Genomic DNA, 25,884 nt, shown 5'->3' on the forward strand with positions numbered 1-25,884 from the left:
ATCCTGGGCAGGACGTAACTGGCGTGGAATACTCTCTTTGGTCAGTTGGGTCACCTGTCCTGGCTTTGCCCCTCCTTTCTCATGAAGAGCTGAGAAAGTCCTTGACTGTCTGACAGCAACTAGAAACATCAGGGTGTTATCAGCACTACTCCCATTTTACTCTCAAACACAGCATTCATCTGCTGCTACAAATGAAATTAACTCCATCCTGACCAAAACCAGGACACATGAAGAGGACACAGGAGATAGGTTGATCCTCCAAAGTCAACTGACAGCTGGCCAAACCAGAGGGAAGGCAAAGCCAGGGCACAGCACTCACTGGGAGGTCACTGGCCCCCTTGCTGGAGATGCAGATCCCATTTTTTTCCCCACTGGCTCTCCCTGGGGAGAGCTAGCATGAGCTGTTCCCGCACACCCCGGGCCTGCTGTCCCAGAACTGTCTGAGCATTATGAGAAATCGTACCCCAAACTGTCCCCCCCCACCCTGGTAATGTAGCCCAAGGGCTGGTCTGAGGCAGCAGGAGAGGGCTCAGCCCTCTTCCAGAAGCCACCGGAGCAGGAATATGGGGGTCCTCCTGCCTCTGCCTGTGCCCTTGCCTGTGGTGGCACTTCCTTGGCCTCTTGTTGCAAGGACAATCACCACCTGCCATCAAAAATGAACTGGGGAAAAAGGGACACACATGAGTGTCCCCTGGCTTGCTCAGTCCCTGCTACACTGCAGTTCCACTCTTGGGTTGAGGCCACCAGGGCTCAGCGGTCACAAGTTTTGGGCAAATCCTGGTGTCACAACCTCCCTCCTGTTTTGCCACAGCCTGTAGGTATCACCGTGATGGAGCCATAAGCAATAAGATGAGACCCTCCCTCCCTGCAATGTGGGGGAGCCTGCAGCACCTCTGCCCTGCAGTGTGCCTCACTGGAAAGTGTTGGCAGTGTGGAGTGACCCATGGGGCATGGGGAGCATGCTAGTGCCTGGCTTTGCCCACAGAGCTGGCCAGACCCACCCACCCCCCCCACAGCCCCAGCACCTCTCCAGCACTCTGAGCAGGGTGTCTCTCAAGGGCTTGGCTCCCCGTGAGCTGCAGGGTCCTCTCTGGCCACTGGCCACCAGTTTCTCAGCTTGGCACAGCTCTCTGTGCCATCACATAACCCCACCATTGGCCATCCAGCCTCTGCTGCTGTCCCATGCCCACCCCATGGATAGCCAAGCCCAGGTCCTCCCGCACCCAGGGTAAGGGAGCTCCAGCTCTGGTGATGCATGCTCAGCTCTTTGAGGATGGTCTGTGGGAGACCCCAGTGGGGTCCTTTGTGGGACTGACCGTGGGCCACCATCTGGGCGAGCAGAACCAGCCTGCAGGGAGCAGGTGCCACCCAGCCCCTCCAAAAGCACTCATCCTTCCTCAGCAAGGAGTGCAGGGGTCCTGGGGTTCCCAGCAGGCCTACAAGGGCTTTTGGCCCTGAGACCTGTGCCCTGCCCAGCCTGTCCCTTGTTGAATGGCCACCCCAAGACACCAGTGTCCCCATTTGTCCCCCACTTTGTTCTGCTGTGTGCTTCCTTCTCGGTGTGACTCTGTAAGCTGTGTAGCTCCTGTTTACTCTAGATATCACTGCAAACTTTTGTTTTCTCAGCGTGTCCTTCCAGATGATACATATAAAAATACCTATACATAATATATATATTAAGGGTTTGTCTGCTCCTGGATCTTTTTGGTTTCATTCCCCTTGCATTGTTGTCCAAGCAGTGTCGTGTGGTTCCCCTGGAGGTGGTCTGGCCTTTGTTTCCTCACCTTAGCCTTGTTGGTCAGTTTGTTTTTCTCTGGTGGTTTGTTCTTTCGATATTGGGGTTACTTTTTAAGGTGGTTTGTTTTGTTTTGGGTTTTTTTGTTTGGTTGTGTTGGGTTTTTTTTGTTTTGTTTTGTTTTCCCAGTCACAGCGGAATTTAACACGTTTTCCTGTCTGAGTGCCATCTGGTTTTGTCATGGCAGCATCAAGGCTGCAGCACTCACAAGACAGCAATATGTAAACCAGATTTAACTAACCTGTTGCCGTAGAGAGGATTTACTGTGTTGGAAAAGAACCAACAAACTAATAAACATGTTAACAACCTTCTGTTCTCTCTTCAATGTGCTTCAGGGAAATTGGCCCAAGTTCATCCTGGGCCTTCTTCCAGAGATGACAAGGGGGGACACCTTGGCCACAAACCACACCAGGGACTGGACTTCACTGCCTGGAGAGGGGGACCAGGGTGGCCATCAAGGAGACCCCAGGGTGCATGTGAACAGGAGCTGTGGGTTGCTTTGTCTCCAGGTCAGCCATAGGCAGGGTGCCCTATATGCTGAGAGTGGATGGAGACTGGAAATCTCCCAGTTGTGGCCCAGCAAGATTGGATACAAGGGATGCCCGTGGGGGAAGGAAAGACTCATGGGTGCACAGCTCCGGGCATGAGCAGAGCCCTTGGGAGACCCATTGTTCCTGTCCTCTTCCAGCTTGCGGGCTCCCTGTTTGACTCCCCATGGAGGTTTGAATGTCTGTGGTGGTTGAGGCCTGGCTGGAGGCCAGACGCCCACCAAAGTTGGTCTATGACCCCCCTTTGTAGTTGGACAGGGGAGAAAAATGTATATTGAGGGGTTTAGAAATCAGTGTAAGGACAGAGAGATCATCCTGTCAACAACGACACGGGCAAATCACACTCAGCACAGAGCGAAGGACAGAAAACTCTCTAATTGATTACGCTGCACTCCAGAAACAGCGAAACGGGAGTGGGGAGCGCGAGCAGATCTTAAAGCAACGCCAGCAGATCTTAAAACACTTTCCCCCCACCACTCCCTTCTTAGCAGACTTTAGTCAGGATTATGCTCCCTTCTTCCTCCCAGTGGTGGTACAGGGGTGCAGGGACTGGGAAAATGGGGTTCTCGGTCACTTCTTCATGAGCTGTTTTCCTTTTCCAGATCTTATAACACCTCTACCTCCCCTCCCACCCTTCCCTTCTTAGCAGACTTCACCCTAGTCATGAATTCACTCCCTTCTCCCCCCCAACAGTGTAGCAGGGGGAGGGGCAGGGACTGGGAGATGGAGGCTTTGGTCAGTCCCTTGCAAGTTGGTTTCCTTCTCGGCCGAGGGGCTGGGGGGGGGCATTCATTCCACACCCTCCCCCTGCTGCACCATAGGGTCTCACCCACAGCAGACAGTCCTCCATGAACTATTCCAATGTGAGTCCTTCCCCACAGGGCTTTATCTGTTCATCAGCTGCCCCGCCGTGGAGCACTGCTATGGTGGGCAGTCATAAATCCCAATGTCTCTCCAGTCCTCTGTGGGGTCACCAGCCTCCCCCCAGCAAATCTCTCTCTCGCTCATCTCTGTGTCTCTGCTTCTCTTCATGGGCTGCAAGTGCTGGCAGGGGCTTGATCCAACACGGGTCACAGCACCTTCTCTATGTCTCCACCTGCTCCATCCAGCATGGAGCCTCTCCACTGGCCACGGTCATGGGCTTCCTTCTTCTCGCACAGGACCTGAAGACAATGATGAGATGCCACATAAATGGCCAAAGACTGAAACAGAGCAAGACTATGATGAAGAGCGGAAAAAAGATCCTGGAACATGCTGCTGAGGCACAAGAGACAAGTAGGAGTCTCTGCAGTGCCACCTAGTAGTACAACTGCTGCTCGCTCATCATTTTAACTCTCCCTCTGCTCTAAGAAGAGTTCCCATAGCATAGGAGGGACAGCTACCTGGTAACCAGCTGGTTTTATTTATTAGCTGTTTAAGGATTTCAGAAGTTACTTGAAGTAAATTACACCGTAATTGAGGTGATTTTACAAAAGCTTGTCTGACCGTTCCCCAGGCTGGTACCTGAGCAGCTGGGGCATGACACAGAGTAGCTTCATTCTCTTGCTGCAAGAAGAATGATGTGTCAAGAGTAAAGAAACTGTAAGCTTTATGCTCTTGGGCCCCTGGCTAGGAGTAGTCTGTGAATAAAAGAGGGAGGGGACTAATGGTCCCTCATTGAACTGCAAAACCAGCAGAGGAATTAAGACTGATTTTTTAAAATTCTTTTTTTTTTTTTTTTAACTTTTAGCAGTACAACACTGCTGTACAGTTACACTGTAATGTAACTACATGTCTCTTATGTCTTCTGCCCTGGATGTGCACAGAGAAGTTAACTTTTATGACCTCTCATTTCAAAACAACCCAGAAAGCCCCAAGTGTCCCTATGAACCAAAGTAAGGCATCTGACATGTGAGCATTTCAATTTGAAACGTTGTCCCTGGCTGAGCTTCTCAGCAGTACATTAAGGGCTTGCCAAATGCCTCACTGCTGTGCATGCTGCCTGCTTACCAGGGTGACACCAATGGCACCAGGATCGCAGTAGTCGACACCATTACCTGCTTTAGATGCCAGCGTGTGGCGCTGGGTCTTTCTGTCACACTTACTGACTCGCAGGTCGCCTGAGGTTTGGCCTTTCAGCACTTTGCAGAGCTGAAAACAAACTTCACAGGACACAGTGAAACACCCTGTAAGGCTGCAGAGGTCAGCTTCACTGGACCCCAGAGCTGTGTGATAGCTGCCAAAGGGGAAGGGACTCTATTAGGAGCAAAATAGCAATCCTGCTGGCCAGATGCACCTTCTCCTTGGAGAAGATGGAGAGGAAACACGTCCAAGACACCAGTGAGCATCCATGTGTTAGCCTCTTACAAAACCAGAAGAGAGGATAGCACCCGTTAGCTGGAAAATTAAACCTTCTGGCCATTTTCCTGTCACTTCTCCTCCCAAAACATAAAAAAGGAAATCATTTGAAGCCAACTTAATTAGCAGCAGCTAATCTCATTGCAGACACAAGTTCTGAAACGGAGCTGTAACTGTGGAGTGGACTTGAACACTAACGCTTGATGTGCAGAGAAAGTGCTGGATAATGAACCCATGCAGAGTAAGAGCTGCAACAAATGCCTGCCCTTTAAAGCCCAGTCTAATACATAGCAGAGGCTCTCAGGGTGGGAGAGGATCCAGCCTCGTACATTAGCCTTATGTTGTTAAGACCTACTCAGAGATGCTTTGAGATGGGTTGGTGCAGGGATTTAAACCAGAGCTGAGAAATAGGCTTATTCCATTTTAATGGAATCTATTAGTATTCATTCAGAAATAGGCAGACCCATTAATAAAATACCATTTAGCATGCAGAACCACTGTGGAAGGAAAACATGAACAAAAGTGGGCCTTCACAGGAGGTGAGATATTGTCAAGATTATTACACTTGATTTTAATTCTTCTTCTCCCTTTTGATTCTGGAAATGCTGTGGAAGTCTAGAATTCAGGACTATGGAAAGGGAGAAGCATAACTTAAAAGATGACTAGACTAGTGTAAGCCAGGCTTACAATCTCTTTATTAGCAGCCAACACTTTTGCTAAATCAAGGGATGTGAAAGTCCATAAAGTCAAAGACAGCTTCGCTGTGGTTTGATGCCTTTGCTGCCAAGCTAGTTAGAGTGGTACTGGATGTGACCTCTCTCCGTGTGGCAGAAGAAAGCCACCTGTTCTGGTGGCCCTGCAGGGTCCTGGCAATTCCACTGGAAGGAACACGCAGAACTGGTCGGGTTCACAGCTGTGATGGTCCTGGGCACACAAAGAAAAAAGGACTAATGAGGTGCTGGGTGGTTAATGATGCCGTGCCGTAACTGACATCAGGCGCTGCCAGTCCTGGACACCATCTGGAAGGAGTTACTTGGTGCAGGGGCATGACACTGGGAGCATGAACACTTCTGCTGCTTTTGAGGTGTTTCACCTAGAAACATTTCACTTGCCTTGTTTCCCAGGTGGCTATCGGTTAGTGGCTATCGATTAGTGGCTATCAATGAAGAAATTAGCAGGGATACACTCTGAAGGTGGAGAGACCCTGACACAGGTTGCCTAGAGAGGTAGTGGAGGCCCCATCCCTGGAAACATTCAAGGTCAGGGCAGATGAAGCTCTGAGCAACCTGATCTAGCTAAAGGTGGCCCTGCTCACTGAAGGGGGCAGATGGCCTTCGGAGGTCCCTGCGCACCCAACGCAGTCCGGGGTTCGATGGCCAAACTCTTGCATGACAGCACGGCAAGATGAAGGCAAAACGGTAAAGTGAAGTCCAGCAAGGCTCCTTCGGAATATGGTACCAAGCAGACTGCTGGCCAAGCACCATCAGATCACAGACAAGGTACAGATGTGCCTCAGGGTTTGGAAGAGCCTCTGGTTAATGGGGGGTGATCAGGAGACCACCAGCAGAAGCCATGCCCACACCCACCTTCTGTTCCTGCTGCGCAGTCCCACTGCTGCGATCTCAATCACTTTCCTGTTGACATCGAGCTCTGGCTCCTCAGATCCCTGCAACTCCGGGTTGCGCCTCTTTGCCGTGATGTAGTCGGAGTCTTCCAGGTCAAAGTGGCAGCTGGGCATGAGGCTTCTCCCCTTCACAGCCACCTCTGGGCCCTTCTGATCGGGTTTCAGGTTTGGAATCCTAGGAAGAAAGGGACTGGTGTTGGCCAGGCTAGCTGGTGGTGGCCAGGCTAACTGGTGACCTGTGTCTCCCCCTCTCTGGATCTCTCGTTCCAGATTTTGCAACCCTCCAGGAGCTTAATATTTCATACAACATCTTTTTCCCGTGTCTCCACACCTCCTTCTACCAAGGCTGGATGCTCATCTTGCTTTTCTCCTGTACATGTGCAGTTTCTCTGCCTCTCTGGGGCTGGCTGCTGCCAGATCTGCACTCCTACCCACCCCGATCCGAGGTATAACCACGACTGCAGAAGCAAGCGAAGCCTGGACGTCTCCTACCTGCAGAGCATACGGCTCTCAAAGTCCCCAATGTATGTTGGAGAGAACTTCATCTGGAAATGCTGCTCCTGGCCAGCAAGGATGGTGCCGCTGTTGGGCTCGATGGAGAACGGCAGGGAGGGGGCACGGGTGGTGTTCAAAGACCAGCTTGCGGAAGAAGAGACCCGCTCCACACTGTGGTCCAGCTGGCTCAAATGGCTGGGCTGGAGCTTCACAGAGCTACCAGAAGCGGAGGAGAGCAAATCCCCTGTGATAAGGAAAGGGTTATATAGCAGGATATCTGTCAAGGAAAAAAACCCTCCCAGCAGCTCTGCCTCCTGGTGCAGGCAGGTAGGAGTGAGCTGGGATGTACTTGGAGCATCTCCAGCCACAGGCTTTCATCAGGAGGACTCCCCGTGAAGAGCAGGGAGAGCGGCCAGTTGGCTTTTTGCTTCTAGGCTACTGCTTCCTAAATCATATTCCCAAAATGTCCCGGGGGATCCATGTGAAAGCGAGAGCTGGGGGCAACAAGCACAACGAAAAGGCCCCGAGAACTGCCTGGAGCACACCGCACCACTGAGCATCCTGCTGTAACAGCACTGGGCTGGCAGATGGGGGGTTCAATGGGACCAGGACTACCCTGGCTCCATCTCCATGGCCCGGTCGCTTGAGGCAAACCTTTCCTGCAGAGTGCTTCCTGGCCAGCATTTGTTCCCAAACCAGACCCGGCAGCCAACCGGAGAGACGTTTTGGGGTGCTCGTTTGGGTGCGGTGGCTGTGGGGGACAGCGCTGCTCCGTCCTTCACACCCTTTTCCTTCCTTCCTTCCTTCCTTCCTCCCTTCCTCCCTTCCTCCTCTCTGCCAGGCTTTCCCAACCTACGCCAGAGAGCTCAGCAGAGCCCAGCCCAGCATCAGCAGGAGCATGCCCGTGCCGGGGAAGAGCCAGCACCGGGACGCACATGGGAGGGAGATTGGCACGTTCCTGGCATCGAGGCCGGCACCGGGTTCTCGGCCAGCCGGGCTGCTCCTGCTAGGAAGCGTCAGAGCTGGCAGCTCTCCTCTCTCAGCCCAGCCTCCACACTGCTCCCAAGGAGACCGTGTGCTCTGACATCATCCCTGGGGGTAAATGAGTCACTGCCACCCCATCGAGCTCCACAGCTGCTGCGAGCAGGGTCCCTGCCTGCACCAAACACTCCCCTGCCCGAGCCAGAAGGGTTTGTTTTAGATGGTGACTTTTGGGAATTGTGCCCAGATGGTGCCAGCAGGTTGGTTAACTCACTTGTCACACCTCAGCTTTCCCAGCAAGAGGGGCCCTGACACCCCCTTCCCAGTCCAGACCCATGGCGCGGCTCCCCCTGAGCCACACTCAGCTCCCACGCAGAGCGCACGCGTCGGAGCCAGTGCCAGAGGGTCTGAAATGCGGGGAGGGGGCAAGGAGAAGGAAGATGCTGATAAAAGTGGATGACCGGATAGGGATGGAAAAGCAATTCCTGTTTGGAGGTGGTGTGTCTTCTCCCCAAGCCCTTAGCTACCCACGAGACAATCCTGGCACCCCCAGACAGCCCCTTACCATCCAGACTGGGCGGAAGCTGCTCCATGGTGCTGGTGGTACAGCTTGCTTTGCTTTCATCCTCCACAGCCTCCAGCCAGGTATATTCCAGGGCCACATTCCCTGTGTTGGACAGCTGGAAACTGAGAAGCAAGGAGGGGAAAAGGAAAAAGCCCAATAAATACCAAGTGAGTCGAGAAGTGACATGGTCTGTGGGCTCCTGGCAGCCCTTTCTTCAGGCTGAGGAGCATCTTCTTCCCCGGACAGCTCTGCCCTGTCCAGCTTGTGGCCCTGGTGTGTCCCATGAGAAAGTATTCCAAAGTTTGGAAGTCAAAGAGAAAAGGGCAGATGTGGTATCCCAGAGGCTTAATCAAAGGGGTTTCTAGGATTAAGGTCTTGGATTAAGGCTCTCAGGTCTCAGCCTGACGTTATTTTGGTTGCAAACTCATCCTGAAGCAGATGAGGACAGAAGACATGCAAGGAAAGTGAAACCACGGCTGCTCCTGGCAGAAAGGCACAGCAGAACTGAACTTCTGGCACATCTGGGCAGGATGGCAGCCACCATCTCCTGCTTGGCTTTGTGTGCAGGTAGACGGGCTCCAGCACCCAGCCAGGGCCTGGGAAGGATGAAACCATAGAGGGTCTGTGTAAAAGGATGAAGAGCAGCTGAGACTGAACATAAACCGGGAGGAAGGACTCACGTGAACGTCCTTGTCTGGAAGAGCAGGGTCTCCTGGAACTGAATCGTGTCCATGTCCATTTTGAACTGGGCATAGTCAACGACAGCGCTGAGGCGAAGCTCCACCTCACGGCTGCTCTTCTCCAGGACAGTGTGAGCTGGTTCTGGGTCCATCTCGATCACCTCCAAGGAGAGAGGAGAATCACTGAGCAGAGCCCGGAAAGCCAGAACGAGCCAAACCAGCCCCGTACAGGAACACACCATCCCCATTTCCTTCCCTGGAAAGGTGTCAAAGAAAGGTGACCTTTCTGCTGGACTATCTGTTTCTACCTCCTGATCAAAGCAATCACCACTGTGACCACAAATACACCCATGGGGACAATGAGCAGGGATCAGTCCCTGTGCTTCCACTGCATAGAGTGTCCGACCCTTCTGCTGGCCCTCTGTAAATGCAGCAGACCTCTAAATGGGGATTTAATTCTCCCACTGGAGCTCTGTGGGTGGAGAACCTCACGAATGAACACACATAGAAAGCACCTCTTCCTTTCCAGGGGTTTCATATAGGGCAACAGCAGGGGACTGTTGCTTCCAGATGTCTCATGTAGGGCTGGGGACTGGCATTTTGGGGTGGGCACAAAGTCACTGGGGAAGCCTCTGAGCGCTGATGCTCTGATGGGGAAGCAGTTTGGATGACAGGTTTTGCAATGGTCGAGAAACTAAGGAAGAACCATCACCCAGGAGAGGTGTGTTTGGCCACAATGAGAGCAAAAGGAGGAGCTTCTGGAGATGATGCTTCTCTGGACTCCCACACAATGGCCACACAGTGCCTCCATAACAAGAGAGCCCCACGACACAGAGACCACAGCCAACACCTCTGGTGTCAGCACAGAGCTCAGAGCTCACCCACACCCAGCGCTAGTGCTGCTCCCCACGTCTCACACGAGCCAGAGAGCACGGCGTTTACCTCCTCCTTGGGGAAAAGGAGAGATGTAACCACCATAACGTATAGGGTGTGACCTCCCTCGGCTCCTGGTCAACCTCACGGACGGATTAAACATCAGGAGGAGGCGGGAGCCCCTCGGCCAGCAGAGACATCACTCTGGCACCGTCAGCAGCTCTCATTACACAAGCATTCATGTTACACTGTTGCATTTGTGCTGCTTACCTTCTTCTTGAGAGGCCACGTGGCTCCTGGGGCCTCCGGGGCATCCACCCACTTGATGGTGTGCAGGTGGTCGTCCCAGTCAGGAATGTCCTCCGGTGGCAGCTGGAAGGTGATGCTCGCCACCGTGCACTTCACAGGGTGCTTTCTGAAGGCAACGGCCACGTCCGATTTCAAGGTTACTGTGATGTCCTTAGAGCAGCCGGCATGGAGGTGTCCCACCTAGGAAGAACCAGAGAGAAGATCCAACTCCAATCCCCAGCCAGAGCAGCACAGCCAGTGAAGGGAGCAATGTGGTGAGCAGCCGTGCCAGGAATCTCCATCTTCCTGCGCTTCTCTCCGAGGGTTGATAAAGCCCAGGAGATGCCACCTCCCGTAACACGGAGCCTTTGCTGCAGGACTGAGAGCCCGGCCCCAGCAAAGCCAGGGATGAGGGATGGCAACTCCTGCATGGAGCAAAGCTCCTCCACGGAGTCATTTGGGATTGCTCCTACATGGCACCGACGTGGGTTCCAGCTGATAGGGGGGAGCTCCCAGGAATGTGTGGGACAGGGCCGTGCAGTGGGGAAAGGCAGAGCCACCCCAGCTCACCTTGGGGGAGAAGTGAAAGGGGGGTTCCGCCAGCCACTCAAAGCGCATCGCCTCCACCTTGCTGCGGTTGGTGATGGTGAAGGTCACGGTGTAGGGGGTCCCGATGTGACACTCCCCGAACTGGATGTGATCCACTCTGACAGCTGTTAGGAACGAGAGGAAGGGATCTCAATGTGTGGTGAGGTCCATCCACCCCTCTTACACACACAGACACACGTGTCCAGCCCCTCTCCTTGCCCCAAGCCTTCCTCTGTCTGGGAGATGCCGTTCCACACCTTACCACTCCCACAAATCATAGAATCATAGAATGGTCTGGATTGGAAGGGACTCCAAGGATCACAGAGCTCCAACCCCCCTGCCACAGGCAGGGACACCAACCTCCAGGCCTGGAGCTACACAAGGTTGCCCGGGGCCCCATCCAACGTGGCCTTGAACACTTCCAGGGATGGGGCATCCACCACCTCCCTGGGCACGCTCACAGAACCCCGCGTCTAGCGGGCGACAGCACAGACCTCATTATATAGAGGCCACAAATTATCACACGTGGTCCTCCTCACCTCCACAGCACCCCACAGGCCGGCAGACCCCCTTTTCAGGATACTCAGCGGAACGCTGGTATCTCTGACCCTCCCTTGCCAGCCCACAAGCTCCTCCCCAGACAGAGGATGTCCCTTTGCCTTCCCAAGCGTGGCTGCTCTGCAGGCTATGAAAGGCAGCAGGATCCGTGTGCTAAGCCCACAGCACCCCTGCCCTGGCACAGGGTGAGCAGCACCATGCTTCCCTGTTCCTTGCTCTGGCTTGGCAGCCTCTCCTCTCTTACCCTCAATCACACCTTCCTCCAGATCATCTTTAGTGTCTTCCTCCTTGCTGTCTGCCACTAGTCCATGGATGTTATCTAGCGTGAAGTCATCCTCGTAGCCTTCACCCACCAGCTCAATGTCGGTCTCTTCATAAGGGTTGTCCACCACAGACATGTGGATCTTTGCTTCCACACGCTGGGCCAGCTTGGGTTTGAAGAGCACATCAAACTCGGCTAATTCCTTGTGATGCAGGACCAGGGAAGCGGTGTGGGGCTTCCTCTCTACACAGTGATGGAAGCCAGAGAAAAGTCATACAGCTCCGCAGAGAAAACATTTCCATGGGGTCTGAGATGCTTAAGAGGGTGAATCCAGCTGCCTCTAAGCACCGGTTCTCCCATCAGTGGTTCCAGACCCTCTTGCTACATTCATACCACCATGCACACTGCTCCTTAAGTATCTTAACCTCAGGTGAACACCCATCTCTCTCTCAGACTGCACCCAGCCAGCCCCTGCCATAGTAAAGCTGAGTTATGCAGTGGGTTTGGCTTCTGCTGGCTGGCTGCAGGCTCGAGGGCTGTCTCTGGTCAGGGTGGTAACTCCCCACTCATAGCAAAGACCTTCACACAGTCCATTCAAGTGCTGACAGCGCCCCAAAACTCAACCCACCATGTCCAGAAGAACAGAAGAACTTCCTACAATTTGCTAGGAGGAAACCTTGCAAAGAGTCCATGTGTAAAACTGGGGGTACAGAGAGCCCCAGGAGCCAAACTATCAACATCTGCCTGTGCTGGGCCAAGCCAAGAGCTGGACAGACATTTTTCCCGTGCAGACAGCCACACTTCACCGAATTTACAAATTTACCTTCTCCATGAGAGTCCTGCACGCCCGCAGCTTGGTAAATACACTGTGTGGTGGGCTTGGCTTTCAAGGAGAAAACTCCTTCTTTGTCCAAGAGGTCTATCATCAGCTGAGGGAAAGGAACACAGAGCATGACCACACTGGTGTGGGTACAGGGCTTTCCAGCAGATCAACGCTGTCCTGCTGCTGGCTCAGCCCACTTCAAACACAGCTCAGTGCAAAGCTTCAGTACAATTGGAAACCCCAAAAGGGTTCGGAGGTGTCAGCACACCAAACAGGACAGGAAATACTACAAGTAAGGAGCAGGGTGTAATTAAACTGTAAGGAGGAACTCTTTCCCGGTAAGGGAGCCCTGGGACAGGCTGTCCAGAGAGTCTCCTTTTCTGGACACATTCAAAGTCCACCTGGATGCGTTCCTGTGGGATTTACTCTGGGTGACTCTGCTCTGGCAGGGCGTGGGACTAGATGAGCTCCTAATGCTCTGGGATTCTGTGAAACTACAACCAAGTTTAATTACAAGGCAGTGAAATGCCATCAAATGAATCTGCCGTGACCATGGCCATAGCATGTTCCATGGAGAACCAAAGCCTGAGAAGAGAGATGGGGAAATTCCAATTCTTGTGCTGCACGTAACTGCAAAGGACAGACCGGCCAGAAAGCCCCATCTCCAGGGGGAACACCCTTCCTGGGAAGGGCGAGGGGGTCACTGTCCTGCGACAAAGGGGCACTGAGCACAAGGGAAGGGTTTCCTTTGGCGTTTGCTGGGACCTCTCCTTGGTGGGATGAGACCAGAGCATTCCCCAAGCAGGCCCTCACCTGCACGGGGACGGTGCCATCATTACGAAGGACAAGAGGGAGTTTTTCTAAGTCACCCAGCAACAGCTTCTTGAAGAGGAGCAGGGGGTTCCCTCTCCTGTTGTGAAGAACCGGGCGCAGGACCGTCACGTGAGGCAGATTCCCATCTCCACTGATCTCAAAGGTCAGGCTCTGTGCTTTAGCTGCCGCAGGGCTGCAGGGGAGACAGAGGAGACATCATCACGCTTGGTACCAACCCCTTTCCCACTTCCCTGGCTGCTGCTCCCATACCCCAGGACACAGGTTCCACCTCATCCCAGTACGATAAGAGCCACTCATGAGAGCAATCTGCTCTCGAGAGCTGAAGCCCTCTGGAATAAGAGCAGTCGTTCCCCTCCATGGAATCAGGCGGTACAGCGGGTAAATAACAAGGACACAGACAAGGCACAGCAGCTCCCTGGCTGCGGTGACATGAGAGACACACAAAAGGCACCCGAGTAGTATCAAAGCAAGAAGGGAGGAGTAAATAATGTGTCAGGAAAGGATATTGCCAAGGCCACAAGAGCAGGAATTGCTCATCAGGGCAGAAATCTGAGTTAGCGTGTCCCACCTCAAGCAGCCCAAGGGCTGGAGAAGAGCAGGTCGGAGCCCCAGCACAAACACGGCCAGCACAGACCTCAACGTACCCCCAGGGAATCACAAGGGTTCTTCTCATGTTAACATAAACAAGGAGGCTCTATCTTGTCATTAGGGACCTGATGATCTCTTGAGGTCCTTTCCATACCCTACAATTCTGTGATTCTGTTACTGCTTCTTGTGTGGTCTAAAGCTAAGGACTCAAACCTGCGGCTACCAAACGACTCTGGGTTACTGGACTTAGGTCTACGTGCTCCCAGAGGGGAGGCAGCTGTCAGAAAAGGTCACCTCTAAGATCCCCCCAGGTGAATTACCTTGCCTGGGCATCGAGGGAAGCCTCAAAAGCACACTGGTAGTTCTGCGTGGCTTGTGGAGTGAAGGTCACCGTAGCAAAGATGTGGGAGCAGCTGGGAACACTCATCCGGACAGGATCCACCTTGAATATGTTGCTCACGTAGCTGTCAAGCTTGGAGGAACCCACAGAGTGGTGTTAGGAGGAAACACCCTTCAAGGCGATGCAGCCTTACTCATCGATACATCATGGGGAACAGTCCCAGACAGGCCCCTCACTCTCCAGGGGTGACTCCAGAGCAGTGCCGACCTTGCCCAGGGAGCTGCTGTAAAGCCCAGGAGGGCAAAAGCTTGTTCTGAGCACCGAGCGGCCAGCCCAGCACATGTGGGAGGTGGGACTGTGTGGGAAACCCTCCAAATGATCTAGAACTGGCCCTTAAAGAGAAGGAAAAGACCAGGGAGCCTGAGGAAGTGATGTTCTGAAGCCCTGGTATATCAGCCCAGCAGAAGAGCACTCCCTGGCCCTGAGCGTGACCCCAAGAGATACTGAGAAGGGTTCAAGTCTCTCACCAAAGAGCCAGAGGGGTGAATCAAAACCTCGCTTGAGACAGACTGAACTCAACCCAACTGTCAACCTGCGTCTCTGCCATGTACTGCCACCTGCCCAGAGCCAGGCCAGTCTGGGCAAGAAGCTGCGATGCATCTGGAGGCCACCACACAGAAGAGAGACAGTCCCCGAGGCTCCTTGTTCTTACCTTTCCAGGGATGGGTTTGATGGAGAAGACCACATCACAGGGGACTTTGCCCACGTTGCAGATCTTGAAGCGAGCTGTGGCCTGGTGCCCAACCAGGACGTTGGTGAAGATGAATTTGTTCTCATCTCTGATGAACACACCTTTGTCTTCCATTGTCTGGAGGACGTGGCAGAGGCGGATGCTGCTGCAGATTCGGTGCTCCTCAAAGATGGACTCTATGTCATCAACCACAAATGCTACAAGAAGATCAAAGGGAGGGTGAGGACCGAGAAGCCTTCCCGCTGAATTTATCTGGACCCTGCTGGCCACTCAGAAGCTGCCCAGGTCACCGCAAAACCCAGCTGGGTTGGGTGTGAGGATGGAGCTTGGTCACCCCCAGTCTTAAAGGACATTGCTTTCCCTTCATCCTTCCACGCATCCCTCCCAGTCTCTCTGCAATGGCTGACTGGAGAACTGGAACCTCTGGGGGCTTTAAGGGGGAAATTTAGGGTCAGGGTGTGTGTCCCAGGAGTAAGTCTGGGTGCCGATGGCAGGGAAGCTGTGGGTGAGGCGTACCTGGGAGGCAGGACTCGGCAAACAGGGAGTAGGGGATGCCGGAGGGATGGTCCTTGGGGTCTCTGTTGTTGATATTGATTGACAGGCTCTCCTTGCACGTCCCCAGCAGCTCGGCGTAGCAATCCACTGTGATCATCTGCTGGCCCCCAGGAGGGATGGAGCCAAAGCCAGGGTACACCGTAAACATGCCCACAGTGAGGTGAGTCTGCAGAGAGAGTCCCGGCAGAGGCTGATGTCCAACAGCCATACCAGCAGCAAGGACCATGCTGCTGCTCCCCAGCCTCCCGCTGGCTCTGACCTCCAATCCCAGGGCAGGGACAACACCACAGCCTGCAGGGAGCCCCAGGCTGACACGAACATGCTGGGAGGAGGGGGAGGCTTGTCTCAAGCGGCACAAAGAGAGGAGCTTGGGTGTAAAGGGCAAAGGTGGGAGCTGAGCTCCTTCAGCCTCAGAAGGTCATCTCCAATCAACAGATGGGGAGTTCAAACAGGGATGTTGGGCCTCTGGGGTTTTCCCAGATGTATTTTGGCTTGTGGCTACCAAACAGCAGACCTGCTCCTCTCTCATCACCCCACAACTCCAGCTCTGAGCCAGAGCACCCTCAGCAGGACCAAGCAGCTCCTGCCTCTGCTCTGGCTGGGAGATGATGGAGCCTTGAGCTGCCAGGCACACGCAAGACCACGTCACCTCCCATGGTGATGAGACCCCAGCCCAGGCTCCAGCAGCACGTGTCAGGGAGCAGAGCCACCCACCTGTGTGAGGGGGTTGGTGTTCTTCCACAGCAAGAGCCTGTTCCGCTGAGATGTAGCAGATGTTTTCCTCCCGTTTATGTTCTCGGGAGGGCGGGCAGATTTTGGGAGTTGTGACCTGAGAGGAGAAAGCAGAAAACATCCATCATGCTGAGCTCCCCTTGCCTTTCTCCAAGGCCAAAGCCAGCCTCCCTCCCCATGGAGGAAAGTCCTCCTGCTCCCAGAAAGCTGCCCGCACCACCTTCTGCTGCAGCTGATGGACAGATCAGCTTTATCCCCCTACACACGGGGATACTGAGGCATTTTTCACACGCCGGTGATGCAGATGGACAAGAACCCAGGTTCTTCACCTTTTCCTTTGCACTGCATCCTGCTCTGGTCTGGAGATGTGGAATTTGAAGTCGAGGTCACCTTTGTTCTCCAGCATGAAGGTGCAGGTTTTCCTGGTGCCACTTGTCACAGCACCAAAGTTGAGTGAGGCGGGGTAGATGCTGTAGTGGCTGAACACGGATTTCGCCAACACCCTCACTGGGATGACGGTGATGGTCCTGCCGCCTTCAGAGCTATCAGGCTCAAACACCTGCAGCCGGAGGAGGAGTTGGTAAGCACAGTGGCAGCCAGGCTCTACCTCCGCACCAGGTCCTGCCACCAGCCATCAGCTCACCCTCCCTGTTCAAACACCTCCTCCTGAGACAGGTTTTCAGCTCCGCTTAGGAAGCATCACAAATGGCTTCTGAAAAACCTTCTTGCACACGTACAAGAGAAGATTCCCTGACTGACCTTCCTGCCAGAAGACACGCGTCCCACTTGCACTCCCGAGACACGGTGTGTTGACACTGCCCGGTCCCGGCGGCTCACCTTGCAGAGCAGGATGGGTTTGTCCTCAATATTCAGCTCCCTCTTGGGGTGGAAGAGCAATTGCACTTGCACAGGGTGCGCAGAGGCGGGCAGCACGCCCTTCTGTGGCTGGACAGTGAAGTGAGATGCCAAGTCGGCTATGTTGGCATCTGCGGTTTCCAGGCTGAAACTGGGATGGGAAGAGAAGGAACGGAGAACTCATCAGTTCAACTGTCGGTGCCACCAGCACAGACAGGACTTCACACAAGAGGGTAAGAATAAACCGGCAAGAACAAAGAAGAGACCAATAAACCAGACAGAACCCAGCTCTGCTTGGGGAGCGCCAGACCCTGAGTGCAGCCAGGAGGGCTCCAAATGCTTTCACTCCCTCCTCTGGAGAGGCTCCTAAAGAGAAATGAGCTGACCCTCAAAGGAAGAAAACGAAGCTCGGCAGCGAGCGGCTGAAATGTGAGGGTGTCTCCTTCGGCTGGGGCGTGAAGGACTGCTGGGGATGGCTGGACTCTCCATCTCAGACTGAGGAGGCCAGACGTTGTATTTACCCAAAACACAAGATAGCCAAGCGTGGGAAGAGGTTCTAGTCCCGGGTGGGAGGCACTGACAGAGGGACCCAGGCTGGAAGGATGGTGCCACCACCTACTGACAGAGGGACCCACCTGTACCCAATGTCGTACTTCCCCTTGTTCTTCAGGGTCAGCACTCGCTTCTCCTCATCCATGACTCTGAGGGTCTCAAAAACCACGCCGCCATTTACACCTGCGGAGAGGGGTAAGAAACTATCAGCGAGCTGACCCACACTTCAGCTCTGAGGTGGCACAAAACCCTGCTCAGCACGGCTCCCTTCCCAGCAGCTTTCTCCAGCTCCTTTTGCTGCCCCGTTCCTTACTCGGAGAGTATCTGCAGTGTTTAGCAGCTGAGGAGCTCAGCTTCTGTGCTTCCAAGCACGGATCAAAGAGCTCGTGTGCCATGCTGAGCCTTGGGGCATTGCCAACCTCTGTCCACATCACTGGTGTTTCAAACCAACCCTGCCCATGGTGTTACATGCTTCGAATCACAGAATCACAGAGTTGGAAGAGACCTTTAAGATCATCGAGTCCAACCCTTCCTGTCCTGTGCTAACACATATCTCTAAGCATCTCATCTACCCGTTTGTTAAATACACCCAGGGGTGGTGACTCCACCCCCTCCCTGGGCAGCCTGTTCCAGGCCCTGACAACTCTTTCAGTGAAGAACTTTTTCCTAACATCTGATCTGACCCTGCCCTGATGCAGCTCGAGGCCATTTCCCCTCATCCTGTCACCCATCGCTTGGGTGAAGAGACCAACCCCCACCTCTCTACACCCTCCTGTCAAGGTCAGTGTAGGCGGTGATAAGGTCTCCCCTCAGCCTCCTCTTCTCCAGGCTGAACCTCAGCTCCCAGCTCCCTCAGCCGCTCCTCAGGTTTACTCTCCAGCCCCTTCCCCAGCCCCGTTGCCCTTCTCTGGACAAGCTTCAGGACCTCCATGTCCTTCTTGGAGTGAGGGGCCCAAACCTGAACCCAGCCCTCAAAGTGCAGCCTCACTGACACCGAGCACAAGGGCACAATCCCTGCCCTGGACCTGCTGGCCACGCTGGGTCTGACACAAGCCAGGATGCCGTTGGCCTTCCTGGCCAAAGTTCCTCCAAAGCTGAAGTTTGGAGGCGAGAGACTCGAGGCTGTCTCAGCCTCAGCCCATGCAGGACATGTGCTTTAAGGACCCGTGCCACGCTTGCACACTATCCCATCTTGTCTTCTTGGGTTGCCTGTCTCTGAGGCAAGGCACTTGGGTTTGGGGGCATCCACTGACCTTTAGAGATGTTGATGGTCACAGCAACGTCTTGGGCCTCCGCGCAGATCTGGATGTTCTCAATCTGAACAATTCCCAGGATGTTTTCTGCATCTGAGACCTGAGCCAAGAGGGAACAAACACTGCTTCAAACGTGCTCCTAAACCCTTTTGGGAAATGATATACGAATCCCGGTCTCTGACAGCTACTGCCACCACAGCCTGCCCTGCTTGACAAGTCTCTGCAGGTCCTCAAGCTCTCCTAACACGTTCATCAACCAGGCTGACCCAGCAGGATTCTGCTGCGGTACGAAACCCTGTCCGTCAGCCCAGCTCCACGCTCTGGCAGAAGCCGCTCCAGCACCCGGGGAGGCACAAGAGGCGTGGAGGTGTCCCAGGGCGGGTGGCGTCAACAACCAACCCGCTCTTCCTGAACCACCCAGCACCCTCACTGAAATGCAGCCCCTAAACCACGGAGAACACAACCCCAGGGCAAGAGTTCAGTGTTCTACGTGAAGAGCCCCGGCCAGACTCCGAGATGGGTGCAGGGAGCACACGGACACCCGGACAATGGAGCATTCAACCACGTGCAGCGGCAAAGCGGTTGTCACACGGGCTCGGGACATGGCCTCAGCACCCAGGTGTAAGCCCTGCACCAGCTGATCATCTGGGATGACGTGGATGCTAAGGCATGCAGCCCGGGTTCCGGGGAACCCCAGCTGGAGGCAGCAGAAGTCGGGCTGGTAGCACCCCTGTGTCCATCAGGCACATCTCCTCCTGCCTCCACAACATACTCGCCCGAGAAAGCTCAGCTACTATCGCCCCCTTCCAGGGGCAGCCAGCACGGCACCTCATGACGCCTCAACCCTTCTGCCCTCTCCTCAGGGAACCCCGCGAGCATTCCCCATCCCTGGGCTGGTCCCTCTGCCCGGCTCTACGCCTTCACCTCCAGTCGGATAGTCTTCTTTATGTTGAGTGTCGTCGTGGCCTTTAAATACAGATGGACTTCTGACACAGCGCGGGGCTCGACAGTGCCCTTGTCCTGGGACACGGAGAAGTCTGTGCCGAGGTTTTCCAGCCCACTGAGCTGCCAGTTCATGGGAAGAGGGGTGCTGTTCTGCAGCACCAGGGTCCTGTGTTCCCTTCTGCAGAGACAGGAAGACACTCAGCTCAGTGGTTGTGCTAACCACGTACCATTTAGCTGTGGCTTCAGTGGCAGAATCCTGAGAAGTGAGGTCCTGGGGGCGTGAAGCTGGGCGCTACAAGCGTCTCCATGAGGTGGAGCTGTTGGACTATTCAGAACCAGCAAACAAGCTGGAAATCACAGCATGGTTTAGATTGCAAAGGGCCTTAAAGATCAACGTGCCTATGGCATGGTGTTGCTGGGGGGCTACAGCACTTGTGGTGTTACAGGATACCAATCACAGCAAGGAATGCTGAGCTGGTGACTGGGAGCTGCTGGGAAAAAGAGCCATGACTGACCTGTGCAGAAGAATCTTGCTGAAGTTGACCTGCTTGGGGCTGACCCCCAGCTCCACCTGCACCCCCTGGCAGCAGAGGTGGAAAACCACAGGCTCTGGGTTCCCCTGGATGCAGCAGATGAGGTTGTCTTCCATGAGGCCAGATGAAGTGGGGTACGCCCAAATGCTCAGCTCCTAACCCCATCCCCACAAAGAGAACCACAGGAGAGCGTTGGGTGAGCAGGAGGAACGGCTCTGGGGCTCTTCCACCAGCACTCGCACTGCCTGCCTGTCTCCTACCTGCTTCTCGTTGGGTTTCAGCTTCATGCTGCTGGGCTCCAAGAGGAACGTGTTGCCATTGATGTCGTGCTCAAAGGAGAAATGCACCTCTGCTTCCAGGGCGGTGACATTGAGGATGGTTATCTTCTCGCAGTTGCCTGGACAGTGCAACGTCTTGTACCTGGGTGCACAAAAGAGGAAGAGGCTGCAGAGGAGATGCCGGAACCATCACCTGCCCCAGACATGGAGGAAAGCACCATGTCCAAGCTGAGAGGCGGGCTAAGGATCACTTTCAGGGGCACGCTATGTCCTCCATCCATCCTTGCGTTACTTTGATGTCTGCACCGTACCCGATGCCTCCAGCCTCCAGCCCAGAGGCAACCTAAGGGTGGCCACCACGTTAGAGCCAGAAACATGCCAGCAGCGACACCAACAGCTTTGTTTGGCCGACTTGATCCAGGGTGAGGATCAGGAAAACGTCATTCCCATTTTTATTGCTCTACGGGATCCACCCAGCGCACACACTGGGCAGGTCAAATCAAACCCTCCCTGAGAGCAGATTAACCAGTGGGTCACAAAGCCACTGGCAGAAGAACCACCCATGCGGCTGACCCACTGAGATAAAAGTTGGCACTTTTTTAACATGCTGAAGATGAGATGTGGAGAGTGGAAGGGGGGCAAGTCACTATCGAACTGGATGCAGCATGTGGGGGTTGGAAGATCATCTCCATCTCTCCAAGACTCACATGCCTGTTATCTGCTCAAGGTCACAAGTGTGGGGCCCTCAAGCCCTGCGTATCTCCCAGATCTCCACCTGGGTCTATCCTGAACCATGCCACTGGCTGAGGTACACAAGGCCCTGGAGATCCCATCCCATCCCATCCCATCCCATCCCATCCCATCCCATCCCATCCCATCCCATCCCATCCCATCCCATCCCATCCCATCCCATCCCATCCCATCCCATCCCATCCCATCCCATCTTGGGGTGAGGAGCACGTACCAGTCTCTTGACTTTCCACACAACAGCGGTCCAAAGTGGAATATACCCGTATCCATGACATACTGCTTGAAGATGATTTCGTCATCCGCCTTACTATTCCTCCAATGAGGAAACACCACCCTGGGGAGAGAAAAATGTGCAATGAGGAGCTGAGAGATGCTCTGAGCAGAAAACCTGGTCAGGAAGCCATAACCCTTACTAGTGGCTGAGGTACCAGTACTGGTTCCCAGTGCCAAGCATGGGAATTGACACTGGGCTGTTCAGCCACCATATTCTGCTCAAGCCAGAAGGTCCCAGGAGTACAAGGGACAGCCACGACTCCACGTTTAGGGGGAGGGAGTGTGGGAGGCTCCCAGGGGCCAGCCTTACCGTGGGTCCTGGCTGATGGTGGGATACAGGCAGGTGCCCCTGCAGTGCAGCTGGAACAGATGGTTGGTCCCCAGCACCTCAAAATGCAGCGTCCGATCAAACTGGCCCAGCTCCGTGGAGGTGAAGAAGATCTTCAGTTTCACCTCGCCATGGGCAGGCACTATCCACCTGCAGCTGCTCAGCCTGGCAATTAGAGAGGCAATTAGAGCTTGCTAATGACAAGGAGGGGGGTGGTCGTAGACCTGCCATCCCGTGGAGGGACCGGCAACTTGGCAAGATGGCAATGAAGCAGAGGGATCACCTCGTCCCTCACAGCTAACCTGGCTGGTCTGTCTGGGGTCGGAACGATGTCCACGCTGCTCTGGCACAGCTCAGGGGTATGTGCAGGCGTTGTCGTGGCCGATCCCTGGAGATGTTTCCTGCTGCGCCCAAGGCTCCGCTTCTCCCGGCTGCCTGAGCCTTTCTCCATTTTTGACTGGGCTCTGGTGGGGGTGAGCTGCTCCTCTGGTGTCTTCTCACCAAGGGGAGAGAGAAAACAGGGTGAGAGAGAGAGAGAGAGATGTGAGCCCCCGAGACATCTCCACCCTGGAGAGACAAGCCTGTGGCTTGTTAACAACCAGGAGAGACCAGCATCTACTAGATTCATGTGTGCTGGGCACTTGGGTCTCCCTTCCTGGGCTTTGTTCTGCTCTCCTCACCCAGGACCCTCTCCTCAAATGAAGTTGAGGGCTTTAGGTGGTTTCTTTCCCCTCTTGCCTAGTTCTCCCCATCCTATTTCTCCAGCAGAGCCGTCTCTCTTGGACAGACAGAAGGGACAGACGCAGTGCCCCAACCTGTCTTCACCGCCCTTCCACAGTGACCCTTCTCCATCCCGCCTGCCCCACCACGTGCCACCCAGCTCGGTCCCCTCCCCAGCACCTTCACTGTGGGCAAGGCGAGGACATCCACGGGAGATTCGGTCTTTCTTTCTTCCACAGTGGTGTCTTCTGGCACAACAAAGGTGAAGTGCTCGAGGTCGTTGTCTGCTGCAGGGACCAGTCGCTTTCCCGGGTAATGGATGACAGAATAAAATACGGTGGGAGGAATGGGAGGCCCTGAGGGACCCACCCCCAGTTCATCCAGGATCTAAAGTGTAAGAGAAAACCCTGTTTGTAGTCCTGTCACCTTCATCCTCACGCTCCTTCCCTACAGCGCTGCCAACAGTGATGGGGGTTTATGCCCAGCGAGGTAGGCTCCAGAGCAGTGCTGGGACCTAGAGAGAAACCTCTCCTCCAAGTGACTCAGATGAAGGGAACAATGGCCATGAACTGTCCTACCCTGGGACCGTTTCTAGTGATTCCCAAGCTGGGAACCTCTCTGAACTGACAGGATGCCTCAACACACTCTTTCCACCCATCTGAGGGATGCTGAGGACCTTCCCCAGCCACGTGACCACTGTGGAGCAGCATCAGTGGCCTGGACAAGGTTCTGTGCTGTTGTCACCGGATGGGACACAACGCACCGTGGCCTGGACCATGGCAGGCTCAGCATTGGAGCCTCATAGGGCTTTACCTGCTCTGCCACTGGCAGCTTGCCACTCTCCAGGATCTTCTTAGCGCCATCTTCTGGGCTCAGCACCTGGATGTCCAAGCAGGGCACCCCAACACCCTGGCTTCTGGCAGATCCTTCTGCGCTTTCCTCTTCCGGCTCAGATAATTTGGCATTCTCGAGAGACTTCAGAGTTCCCAGCCGCTCCTTCTCTCTCTTCTTCTGGACCTTGGAGCTGGATAAACGGTGGTGCTGGTCTCTGGACTGCTCTGCCTCCTCTTGGCTTGGAGGGGAATGCAGGGTACCCTGAACCCTGTCCCAGAATGCCAAAGTGCGTGCAACATCTTTCCGCAGCGCCTCATAGATCTTAAACCTCAGGGCCAAGTTCTTCTCACTGTCACTCAAGGTCTCACTTTCAGACTGCCCCAGTTCCGTGGCCGAGGACTGCACAACCACTGCTTGGCCTTCGTCCCTCAAGGAACTCTGTTTCTTCCCTCTCTCGTCACTTGCAACAGGGTCTGGCTGCTCCTTTATAGATCCCTTCATGATGGACCCCTCGTTGCCATCTGACACGTTGCTAGTGGACCTTTTTGTGTTCTGGGCAGGAGGAGCAGAAACAAAGTAGTGAGCGGTTCAAAGGGCTGACTCAAAGGCTGGAGGAATGTGATCGCCTTTAAAACAGCCTCATCCGATCCCCGTGCTGGGTGCTTCACAAATCCCACTTCCCAATGGCGCTGGTTCCCACTTTAGCTCAACTGAAACCAAATTCTCCAGTGGTTTGCTGGGCTCCTCAAAAAGCCAAGAATGGGAACAGCTTCCCAACCCAAACAGGGAACTGCAGGCACCTCCGTACTCCTGTGCTGTCCTCCAGGCTTGTTTCCAGCATGCTGGGAATCCCCAGGGCTGGCCGACTCTTTGGGAAGCCTGGTTGCTAATGAACACCTAAGGCCCAGCAGTACCTCCTGCCAGATGCCGCACCCCTGACAGATCACAGCTCAGGGCTGTAAGTCACGTGCAGAGGGCGAGAAACGCTGGATTACAACTTCCCAGCACTGCCCAGTGACCGTATGGAGTTACATGAAGCTGCTGTCCCAGCAGAGCAGCTCTACCCAACAAGCCCATGGGAAACCCTCCCCGGTGAAGCAGCAGCCTGCTCAAACACAGGCTGCTGTCTCCCAGCGCGGCCCCACATGTTGCCCGCAGCCAGGTTCTCGCCCCCACGTGCAGCTCCTGGCTTCTCAGGGAACAGTGCAGCTCCATGGGCAGGTCCTCGGGGTTTTATCATCCCTCTGTATAAACACAACCACCCACCTGCCTGACTCCAGGCTGGCCTTTCTTCCCACGTGTTTTCTTCTTCAGCTCTTCCTCCCTCAAGCGTTCCAGCTCCTGCCGGTGCTTCTCCTCCAGCTCTCGAGCCAGCTGCTCCATTTTCCTTCAGAAAACAGAGAACATCCCCAGGAGTCACCACCAGCAACCCGGGCTCGCTGCAATTCCACGTGGTCCTGCACTTTGCTCATTGACCCTGAGGCCAAGTAGAACCCTTAGATCATCTCCATGGATTTCTCTCAACCTGGGGAGGCTGGGAGCATCCAAAGTGAGGCGAGCTGGGAGGGGACCTTTGGGGCCAGCTGAATCTAAGCCTTGCTCTCAGAAGATATCAGTCGTGCAGCTTCTCTGGTGAGGTCCACCCGGACGCCTCCAGCACGCTGCCCAAGAAGACCGACCCACCATGTCTCCCTGCACCAACTTCCCAGTGCAAACCAGCTCACAAATCACCAACACCCACTTATCCCTGCACCAGTTCTTGGCTCCCCCAGGCCCCCTTCCCAGGCACAGTCTGCTCCTTCATTATCAGGAAGGAAAGGCTGTGGTAACCCCCCTTCTGCAAAACAGGCTCTGAACAAACAGATTCCCTGCCAGAACACACAACAACCATGGGAAACTCGTGCTGTCCATCCTGGGAGTCACAATTCAAAGCATCCCTGGTGACCTCCCATGGAAACAAACCCTCAGCTGGGGCTGAGCCACATGCCTGCTTTCAGCAGGTCCCTCTCCCAGCTGCACACACATCCCATGAGCTGGATCAGAGCCGCTCCCCGGCTCACCCACTGACGGGGTGCCTAGGAGACACCCAGTTTTACGGTCAGCGTCACCCCAGGACATCAGTGTAGCAAGGGCAACAGGCACGCTGGGCATTTGCTGTGCAACCCCTCTGAGCTCAACCAAGATCTCTGCAGCAGGGAGTGACACTGGGAGTGACCTGTGGAGGGCATACAGACCTCTTCTTCTTCTCGCGCTTGACTTGTTGTGTATAGTTATCAAATTGCGCTTTCTCCTCCTCAGTAAGGGCCTCATACTTTTCTTCATCCATCTCCCTGTGCCATTCTTCCT

General features: G+C 54.6%; 2 protein-coding genes across 2 annotated transcripts in view; one reads left to right on the top strand and one right to left on the bottom strand.

Annotated features, from left to right (window-relative positions):
- Positions 1-25,884, top strand: part of LOC311196741 (protein NDRG4-like) — a gene marked incomplete at both ends in the record, with an annotated part of 721,213 nt that overhangs the window by 445,519 nt on the left and 249,810 nt on the right.
- Positions 5,071-25,884, bottom strand: part of LOC311196464 (hydrocephalus-inducing protein homolog) — a gene marked incomplete at its 5' end in the record, with an annotated part of 68,878 nt that continues 48,064 nt past the window's right edge. Inside the window, 28 exons of the mRNA XM_084270034.1 lie at positions 5,071-5,604; positions 6,267-6,479; positions 6,797-7,043; positions 8,346-8,467; positions 9,026-9,186; positions 10,169-10,387; positions 10,757-10,899; positions 11,577-11,837; positions 12,418-12,523; positions 13,231-13,423; positions 14,160-14,311; positions 14,892-15,127; positions 15,447-15,651; positions 16,200-16,314; positions 16,547-16,776; positions 17,055-17,223; positions 17,708-17,807; positions 18,878-18,977; positions 19,802-20,000; positions 20,338-20,510; positions 20,616-20,775; positions 21,598-21,717; positions 21,967-22,149; positions 22,287-22,477; positions 22,885-23,091; positions 23,518-24,090; positions 24,805-24,925; positions 25,773-25,882. Of these exons, the coding sequence (XP_084126160.1) occupies positions 5,469-5,604; positions 6,267-6,479; positions 6,797-7,043; positions 8,346-8,467; positions 9,026-9,186; positions 10,169-10,387; positions 10,757-10,899; positions 11,577-11,837; positions 12,418-12,523; positions 13,231-13,423; positions 14,160-14,311; positions 14,892-15,127; positions 15,447-15,651; positions 16,200-16,314; positions 16,547-16,776; positions 17,055-17,223; positions 17,708-17,807; positions 18,878-18,977; positions 19,802-20,000; positions 20,338-20,510; positions 20,616-20,775; positions 21,598-21,717; positions 21,967-22,149; positions 22,287-22,477; positions 22,885-23,091; positions 23,518-24,090; positions 24,805-24,925; positions 25,773-25,882 (5,145 nt within the window). The 3' untranslated portion in view covers positions 5,071-5,468. The remainder of the gene's footprint in view (positions 5,605-6,266; positions 6,480-6,796; positions 7,044-8,345; positions 8,468-9,025; positions 9,187-10,168; positions 10,388-10,756; positions 10,900-11,576; positions 11,838-12,417; positions 12,524-13,230; positions 13,424-14,159; positions 14,312-14,891; positions 15,128-15,446; positions 15,652-16,199; positions 16,315-16,546; positions 16,777-17,054; positions 17,224-17,707; positions 17,808-18,877; positions 18,978-19,801; positions 20,001-20,337; positions 20,511-20,615; positions 20,776-21,597; positions 21,718-21,966; positions 22,150-22,286; positions 22,478-22,884; positions 23,092-23,517; positions 24,091-24,804; positions 24,926-25,772; positions 25,883-25,884) is intronic.

This window comes from Gallinula chloropus (assembly GCF_964237585.1).
Source record: "Gallinula chloropus genome assembly, chromosome: 13".
Taxonomy (NCBI): Eukaryota; Metazoa; Chordata; class Aves; order Gruiformes; family Rallidae; genus Gallinula; species Gallinula chloropus.